The 9,501-nt window shown below is 55.4% G+C and overlaps 1 protein-coding gene across 1 annotated transcript; it reads left to right on the top strand.

Annotated features, from left to right (window-relative positions):
- Positions 1-1,663: 1,663 nt before the first annotated feature.
- On the top strand, positions 1,664-9,284 carry UPK3A (uroplakin 3A). The gene is made up of 6 exons (XM_036931491.2): positions 1,664-1,792; positions 2,819-2,974; positions 4,020-4,299; positions 5,838-5,920; positions 7,440-7,572; positions 8,995-9,284. Exons 1-6 carry the CDS (start codon positions 1,741-1,743, stop codon positions 9,152-9,154), a joined length of 864 nt encoding a protein of 287 aa, XP_036787386.1. The 5' UTR covers positions 1,664-1,740; the 3' UTR covers positions 9,155-9,284.
- The last annotated feature ends 217 nt before the right edge of the window (positions 9,285-9,501 follow it).

Here is a 9,501-nt window from a genome sequence, read left to right as displayed (position 1 = left end):
TTATTATCCAATACACATTCCATGATTCAAACTTCTGTCATTGTCATGCTAACTGTGACAGTGTTCATTACAGGTAGTTTTCAGCCAGGCATTAACCAAGTGTCCTGAGATACAGTCGGTTGTCATGTCTCCTTAGTCTCCTTGGCAAAAACAGTTCTGCCTTTTGTTTTGTTTTTGCTTCTGTTTTTCGTGACACTGGTATGTTCGAAGCATCCAGTCCAGTTGCCCTCAGAAAGCCCCTCTATTTAGATCTGTCTGATTGTTTTGTGTTGATTAGATTTCAGTCTGACTTTTCAGATAGGGACACTACCGAGATGCCACTGAACGCTCTCAGAGCCATGACACCAGCATGCACATGAGGTCAGTCTGTCCCATTATTGGTGATGTCACTTTTGATCATTTCTTTAAGTTGGCATCCCCAGATCCCTGCATATCTTGTTCCCAGAAAATCTTTCCTTCGTGGTTTTAACATCCATTGAGATAATTCTTCCTTGAGTCAGTTATTAACAGGATATTAGTAAAACGGTGACTTTTATTTTGTCATTCTTTCAAGAAGAATTTTCCCTTCTCTTTTAAAACATTTTCTAAAGTATCAGTTTGACCCATGTTTTTGTATCTTATCCAATGGACGAAATGTGTTACTTCCATTATTTATTTTGTGTTCAGATTTCCCCTGACCTGGCCATCGGGGGTCCCTTCAAGATTTCTCTGTGCCGACTCAGCCCCGTCATCTTCTGGCGCTTCTGTTTCTAGGCTCCACTCAACCTTCCCTGTCCCAGCCCTGGAGTCGCCTGCCTCTTTCTGGGGAACGGTGTTAGATCCAAGAGTGCTTCCAAGGGCAAGGGAGCAACTACTTGGGTGCCGTGGCTACTAGGCCCTTCCAGTAGAGTCGCTCGGATAGTCTCTTTCCTGGGCATGTCGCCCACCTCCTTCACTGATTGGTTGGTTTCTGCTGATTTCCAATTAGTTTCCCCTCCATCCTTGTTGAGTTACTTTTATTTCCTAACGTCTAATATTTAAGGTGCATTCAGATATGCACAATTCTTGACGCCGGAAGGCGCCATCCAGCCCAGGTGGGGCCCCCGTCTCTATTATCAAACACCTCCCAGGAAGCAGGCCTTAGAAGCCTGCTTCACGCCTTTTGGAGCAATCCTGGTCTGCGCGGTAGGGGTCCGTCGGCAGTTCCAGGGCGTCCACGCGCAGTGAGCCCCCGGCCTCCCCACTCCTTAGCGCTGCACCTGCGAACTGGAAGGGTCAAACTAGAGGTCACCGGATAGCTCACAGCCCAGGGACTTGACGGTTTCCACTATGGCCCTTTCACAGGTCACCCGTTTCAACTTCACAAGAGCCCAGTCAGTGACCGGCACACAGTAGGGTTTAGGTAATTCGTTGTAGGAATTAGCGTCCTGTTTTTACAGTGTGGAAACTGAGGCTCAAAGAGGAGGCGGCTTGTCTTCCAAGGTCTCCGTGAAAGGCGGGATACTGCTTGAAAACCCTGTCCAGCCCTCTTCACGCAGTAGGCACTTTGCTAAGCTGGAGGGGACCGATTTGCACGCTGGACCCCTCGCCAGCCCGCGGAGCCCGAGGCGGGGCATATGCAAATAGCTCGTGAGGAGGCCGTGGATTGGCCGGCGGGGGCGGGGCGGGGTGCACAGGGCCCGCAGGTGCACCGGCTGGAGAGGCGCGGCGCACGCTCTGCCCAGACCTCCCGTCCCGCGCTCCCGCCGCTCCTCCCGGGCGATGCCTCCGCTCTGGGCCCTGCTGGCCCTCGGCTGCCTGCGGTTCGGCTTGGGTAAGCGTGGACCGAGGGGTGGGGGGCCGTGCCCAGGCAGGGCGGGCAGCTGTGTTCTGGGCGTGTCCCGGGCCCGGACCCTCCCGAGTCCCGAGGGGAGCATGAATGGGAAGTGGTGTTGGAAACGGGAACTTCATTTATTCACTCAAGAAATAGGCACGGACCCCTGCTCTGTGCCACGCCCTGTGCGGGCTCCGGGGCCCAAGATAGTAATAGCAAACAAAGTTTAATAAGCTTCTTCTGGTGGGGATTCCGGGCTCCTGGATGGCAGGTCGCCCGTGATGGATGCTGCAAGAGGCGGATACACAGGGTCTGTGGGAGAGCAGGGAAGGGTCTGCACTGGACTCACGGCGATGACCTACACTAGCGGACACTGAGGGACATTTCAGGGGAAGGAGCAGCATGTGCAAGCTGAGGAGGCGGGAGGCCGCAGGGTCTATCCTGGGAACCTCCCGTCCGTTGTCTAACGGTGAGGCTGGAGCGTGGGGTGAGGCTGGAGGGATAGGGGTGAGGCTGGAGACTGAGGCGGCCCAGAATTTCAGGACCTTGCTGCCTCTCCAGAGAGGCTGGACAGTGGGGGCCGCAGAATGGGCCCGGCCGGAGAGTGATATGGTCAGATTTGCATGTTAGAGGGCAGAGAATGAGGGGAGGGCTGGTTTGTAAAGTCCAAGTGAAGAAAGTGGAACTCCAGGACTGGGCTGGGCGGAGGAGAGACGCTCACAAGGGGCGGTGGGCTTCTGGCGACTGAATGTCTGTCGTGGGAGAGGGAGGGCAGCAGTTCGACTGGACTGCCTGGTTTCTGGCCCAGATGGCTGGGTGGGGTTGGGATGCTGCCTGCGTCTGAGGCAATTCCTGAGACGACCCTTGGGGAGGGTGAACCCCAGTGCCAGCATGTAACTGTATGCAGGTGCTCAGTAACTGTGCACAGGTGTGTATGTGTGTGTAATGGGGGAGGGGGGTAGAGGGTTCCCATGGGGGTGGACAGTTCTGCTGGGGGTCAGCTCCTGTCTTTATTGCCTCCTCCAGGTGTGAACCTCCAGCCCCAACTGGCCAGTGTGACCTTTGCCACCAACAACCCCACCCTCACCACTGTGGCTTTGGAGAAGCCCCTCTGCATGTTTGACAGCTCAGCGGCCCTCAGTGGCACCTATGAGGTCTACCTCTATGTCCTGGTTGACTCAGGTAAGAGTACTACTTCCTTTGGGCTGCACTGAAAGGGGCTTCAACCTGTCTGCAGGGAGGAGGAAGGGAGGCAGGTAGAGGGCGGCTGCATCTCTGTGATCAAACTGCCCCATGCACCTCACTGACACACCAGTGTCTGCTCTGTCAGCCCTGTGTTGAGCACTGTGGTCACAGATATGTCTCTGCCCTGGAGGGTCCTCCAGTCTAGTGGGGGAATAATACAACACCAATCACTGGGTGTCTGCATCATACCAGGTGCTTTGCACACCTTAGAGCCAATATTTACAACCAGCCTGAAAGGTAACTATTACAATGCCCATCACAGAGCAAGGAATCAAGGCTCAGAGAGGTCGGTATGACCCACAGGAGCTCTGAGAGCTGGAGAGTGAACCCAGATCTGTCTGGTCCTCAAACCCATGCCCTTCCCGGGGCTTCCTGATGTGGTTCAAGACTGGTGTTTGTGAGGGGAGCTGAGCACACGTGACTGCGGGCTCTGGCCCAGCCCACACCCATTCCCTGGCAGCAATCCTGGGCTTCTGAGAGAAGGAAAAAGACAGCCTCTTACATTAGTAGCAAGCAGTCATTTACAACAGCTCACTCAAGGTCGTCAGTTTATTCTTTTAGCAGACATATATAGCCTGCCTGCCCATGTCCAGTCTGTGAGCCCTTTGGGGTATTTTTCTCCTATTTCACAAACCAGGGTCCAGAGAGGTAAAGTGAGTTGCCCAAGATCACCCAGCAAGTAAGGAAGGGATGTAAGACCCAACATTGGCCCGTCTGCCTCCAGTTTCCCCTGTACCATTTTGCAGAAGGGGAAATCCATGGCTCCCAGTCTGCTGGGGTGGGAGGTTTAGAGGCCTGGAACAGGGTGAGTGGGATGAGAGGCCGGCACAGCCAGAAGCAGGGCAGATGCTCCCATTGTCTCCTCCATTGTTCAGGGACTCCAGGGCCCAGCTCAGCACTGGCCGAGAGAGGGTGATCAGGGGCATTTGGTGAATGACTAAGGGCGGTGACCAGGAAGCTCACTCTTGGGATGCTTCTACAGCCAGCTCCAGGAATGCCTCTGTGCAGGATGACACCAACATCCCACTGAGTTCGACATTCCAGCAAACACAGGGAGGGAGGACAGGCCCCTACAAGGCCGCGGCCTTTGACCTGACTCCCTGCAGCGACCTGCCCAGCTTGGATGCCGTTGGGGATGTGTCCCAGGCCTCAGAGATCCTGAGCGCATACCTCGTCAGGGTGGGTGCCAATGTGACCTGTGTGTCCGACCCCAACTTCCAGGGCCTCTGCAATCCACCCCTGTCGGCGGTCACGGAATACAGGTAGGTGTAAGTGGATGTGGGAGAGCCACAATTGTACCCCAGCCCCGTCTCAGGAAGAAGCTGGAGGGCTGTGGTGTGAAAGGCCATGTATCTTGGGCCAGGACCATCCCAGGCAGCATGCAGGGACATGCTTCTGGGGTGTGCAACAGTGCTCTGCTCAAAAGGACCCCTGCTTGGCTTAAAGCATCGCCACTACCATCTTGAAATTATTAATTTTTTAACATGGGGCCTGCATGTTCATTTTGCACTGGACCCCACAAATTATGCACCTGGTCCTGGCCCATCACCCATGTGGCCGTTACTCATCCAACCCCCTTTGTTTGACAGGGAAGAAAACTGTGGTCCAGAGAGGGAGAGGGGTCTTGAAAAGCTCGGGAAAGCTGCAGCCCTGCATGACTAGAGCCCCATCAGAGCTTTTTCAGCTACTACCTGATCCCCTGCTTTTCCTGCCTCCTTCCGTCGCGCCCTGTAGTGGCCCACCCTAGCACAGTGGGTCCCTGAACCATTTCCACATGCATTACCTGAGCATCTCTGTGCAGAGCTCAGAGGGCAGCCCTGAGCCAGGCCAGGGAGTCCTACATGGAGCTGAAGCCTTAGGCACACCCACTCTCATTACCATGGAGACGCCAGGTTGGAGCCTGTGCATCCTCAAGGCTGTGCCTGGGGTCCAGACCACCACTCACCTCCATCCTCTCGGCCCCTGCTTGGGCCTCAGCTCTGGGCAGGACACTAGTCCTGCTCTCTTCTCCACTCTCAACCCCTTACCTCTGACCTTGTTCTTAATGTGGGAAAACCCCCTCCCCCCTCATTGAGCTCAAAGCCCACCCAACCTAGGGGACACAGGGCTCATATCCCAGCCTCTGGAATTTTTATCTTCAAACCTAGAGAAATAGGTTTAAACAAAATAGGATTAAACAAAACAGTCGAAGCTACGGAGACTTTAAGGGTCTTCATTTTTTAAAAAGTGTTAAGCCAGGGCAGGTTGGTTTCTTAGTTCTTAGCACATCCATCACTTTTTGTAGCAGACCTCAATTAGGCCACGGGACGTCATACTGTCACCTGATCCTCCTTTATGATTAGTAACACTTATTTGAGATTTTCTGCATATGAAATGTAGCCCTATCCCAGGGCAGTAGGGATGGGAGTGGATATTATTCCTTTTTAAAGGCCCTTTTGGGACACCAAGAATCAGGCCATCAGTAGTGGAGGGCAAGGAAGACGAATGGGTCAATATTCAGTAAATATGCCACACATGTCATCTATATAAAACAGAGAAAAAAGGGGCTGGCTCCTAGAGGGAGAGCCCCGAGGAGGGCCACTGTCACTGAGGGCTTCCTGGACGAGGTGGCATCTGAGCTGGGTGGGATATGGGCAAAGTCCAGCACTGTCCTGCTGCCTGGAGCCCACCCTGTGGTCGCCTAGATTTCCATCCCCTGAAAGTCCCACCCCCACACCGGCCAGCCTAGTCCCTCCCAGCTCCCTGGGGCTGGGGGAGTCACAGGATGCATGGAAGTCATCCTTGCTCTGTCTCTTTCCAGGTTCAAGTATGTCCTCGTCAACATGTCCACGGGCTTGGTACAGGACCAGACCCTGTGGTCCGACCCCATTCGCACCAACCGGCGTAAGTGGTGGAGTGGGCTGGGGGGCAGTCCTCAGGGAACCTGGGAAAGCAGACAAAGGCTGTCCTCTGAAAGTCCCCCGGATGCAGGCAGGCCATTGGCTTGATGAGGAAAATACATCTTAAAACAGTTTAACCTGAAACTGCCTCCCTCTCTCTCCTTCCCTTCCTTGAAGGCCAGGTGTTGCGAGGAAGAAGATGGGGGTTTGGCTGGGCAGGTGGAACTGAAGTCAGAGCCAGATGGCATTTCCCAGCCCTCACGGTGCATTTGTCTCCACGGGGCATGGAGTTTATCCTGCACTTAGATCCTAACCAGCCTCTTTGTTGAGTCCTCAAAACCACAAACATCCCTACCTTGTAAGCGGCTCCAGAGGCTGCAGCTTAGCCCAGGGGAGGGAAGGCATCTGCCTAGATCTGAGGTTTATACACACAAAATCATCTCTGCCGAATCTAAGGAACAATGGAAGAGATTTCCAAGGGTAGTTTTGGAGGCGTGTAACCCTAACTTTAGGGCTCCTCTCCCAGCCCCCATCACAGCTCAGCCCCTCAGATGAGACTTTGTGGGATGATGGGCCCAGCACGGAGCTGAGGATTTTTCCTGTAGAGTCCCCTGCCACTACCCCAGAGCTTTATGGGGCCCATAGCAGCCCTGAAAGGTTACCCAAGGTCACACAGCCAGTAAAGGGTATAGATGGGCATGTGTGTGGCCCACCAGCCTTTCCTGTGCCACGCCCACGCACTGTGGTCCCAGCACTGCCCTGGGACCCAGCGTCCTGAATTCAAGAGCAGCCTCTGAGCCTCACTGCTGTCAGAACCCCGCAGGGCCTCAGTTTCCGCATCTGAGAAGTGGGAGGAAAATTCTTGCTCTGCCTCCCTAGCAGGGTCCCTTTAGGTAATCCAGACATAACCACTAAGCCCAGCTCTCTTGGGGAAGGGCCTGGAGCCAGGCTGCAGGGACAGCGTGACCTTTGGGCTTGAGTCTGGAGTCCAAATGCCCAGAACAGGAGCTCAGTCTCCGGGAGCTGCACCAAGCGATCTGCAGAATGGGGGTCCTGTGGGATGTGACTCCGGGTGCGATGGCGGGAAATTGGCCGGCTCACAGTAGGACCTATATAACTATTTGTCAACTTAGTCCCAAAAGGGTGATACTGGCCAGGTTGGAGCCTCCATTAGACCAGGGCCCTTTGCCTCATTTTCATTTTAATTGTTTATCATCTGCATCCCATGCATCTCACCAGAAGATATGAGTTAGCTTATAATTGAAAATTATGCAAAAAGACAGTTAAAAGAGGAAGAGACCACACACACACACACACGCATGCATGCATGCATGCGCGCGCGCGCAAGTTGGGGCCAAACAAGGCCATCACACCTCAGCCCTGAGGGGAGACAGACTCTGAACTGGGAGTCTGCTTTGTCCCTGAGATTCATGGCCACTAGGGCAGGGGGGACCGCTGTGTACCCCTGGGAGAAAGCTGAGGGGTACAGTGTCTGGGGAGTAACTGGGCCTGCATCCCGTCAGTCACCCCGTACTTGGCGATTGACACGTGGCCGGGCCGGCGCAGTGGTGGCATGATCGTCATCACATCCATCCTGGGCTCCCTGCCCTTCTTCCTGCTGATAGCCTTTGCTGGCGCCATCATTCTCAGCCTCGTGTGAGTACCACCAGCTGGAGGGCAGCACTCGGGGACGTACTGGACATGCTTCTCCGGGAGGGTCTTCCCAGGCGGCAAGGGTGCGACCTTCCATCCTGGGTGGGGTGGGTCCGGTGTCCTGGGGGGGTCCAAGGTCAGGCCATTCAGTGGGGAGGAGGGGCTCAGTATGGGCTGTGAGGGCCCCTCACTTGGGCCTTAGATTTTGTTGCCATTAAAGTGGACCCGCTTGCAGTACAGATGGGGAAACTGAGACCTGAGGGGGAGGGTGGCCCGTGGCCACACAGCCAGTTAAAACAGAGCTGGGCCCGGAGCCCCAGTCCCCTGACTCTACTAACATCTCTGCTGTGTGTCTACACAAGTTAGCACCTGAGGTCTCCTGTGGGTTGCCTAGATAAGCCAACAGGTGGGGAGACAGGTGTGCACATGATCCACCCATTCTGGGAGGATGAAACGGGGTGAATCAAGGCGTGCGCAGGACCTGGGGGCACAGGGGAGGGCAGGGCAGATCCTGCCAGGAGCACAGGGTGAGCTTCCCTGAGGAAGAACAGCAGGGCAAAGTCATCAGGACAGGGCTGAATGGGACAGGGTGAGGAAGCCCCAGGAGGTTTTGAGGAGGGAGAGGGGTGCCTGCCCCAGGGGGTGGGGGCGGGGAGAGCATTTAGGAAATTTGCTTGGAGTAGGTGAGATTAAGTGGACGTGTTGGAGTTAGCCAGGCAGGAAGAGATGTGGAAGGGGTGGGGGAGAGCTGGAGGCAGTGAACTTGGAAGTCAGATTGCCCTCTGACATTTAAGTGAGTAAACACATGGATAACAGATAAGATTAGGCACCAAGAGACTGGCTGGTCCAGCCAGACCGGGAGCCGTCAGTACATGCTTCTGTCCTCCCCCCTCTGGGCACCGAAGGTCCCTGCTACCTGGCTTTAGCCTGGCTCTTTCATGTGCCCTTCCTCCCGTCCCATCCCAACTCCAGCTGCACCCAACTTCCACTGCTGCGCCAGACACTCCCAGCCCTTCCTCTCAAATGCCTGGAAGGCCCTTCTCTGCCCCTGCTCTCCTCCTGAAGGGTTACAGTAACTGCCCCCTCCTCCAGGAAGCCCTCCTGTGGCTCCTACCTTGAGGTCCTTGTCTGACGTGATCTGTCTCCCCACACAATCTTAGTTCTCTGGGGGCATGAGATAATGACCTCCAAGTGTCCAGCTCACAGTAAGACTTGTGAATTGTTGACATAGTTCCAAAAGGGTGACCCTTTGCTCACCCCAGGGCCTGGCATGTGGTAAGTACTCTGGAAAGACTATTTTTTTAAATGAATGCCTGGGAGGACATCTTGGAAAGCAATGTCTCAGCAGAAAGGCCCCCGGCCAGCCGGGAGGGTTTGGGCTTGCTCCGAGCCCCTGACTCTGGCTGTCTTCATCCTCTTGCTCAGGGACGTGGGAGGTTCTGAGGGGGCAGCGACGCACGACTCCCAGATCACGCAGGAGGCCGTCCCCAAGTCCCTGGGCACCTCGGAGCCTTCGTACACGTCTGTGAATCGGGGGCTGCCCCCGGACAGGGCTGAGGCATATGCCGGCAAGCTCCAGGGCTGAGCCCAAGCACCCGTGGGCACTGGCCTTGCCGGGCTGTGCGGGCAGCCGCAGTTCACCCCCTGGCCCCACCCGAGGAGAAACAGCAGGTTCGTCTAGCTCCACGGAAACTCGTAATAAACTCTTTCCAAGGCTTTGAGTTCAATAAAGTCTCACAGGATGAGTGGGTGAGAAGATGAATGAGTGCTGTTGTCTCGAGGGTGGGATTGTTCCCTAGAGGTTGGGGGTGGCCTCTGTGAGGTGGGGAAGCCAGCACCTCCCCAACTGCTTCAGGGAGCTGTACGCGCAGTCCTTAGATGGCGCTGGGGCCCACTGGCTGTGAGATAGTGGAAGCCGAACTGGGCCCCGCG

This window comes from Manis pentadactyla, chromosome 10 (genome assembly GCF_030020395.1).
Source record: "Manis pentadactyla isolate mManPen7 chromosome 10, mManPen7.hap1, whole genome shotgun sequence".
In the NCBI taxonomy this organism is placed as follows: domain Eukaryota; kingdom Metazoa; phylum Chordata; class Mammalia; order Pholidota; family Manidae; genus Manis; species Manis pentadactyla.
The sequence above is the reverse complement of the archived record's forward strand: the minus strand, read 5'-3'. Positions and strand labels throughout refer to the sequence as shown.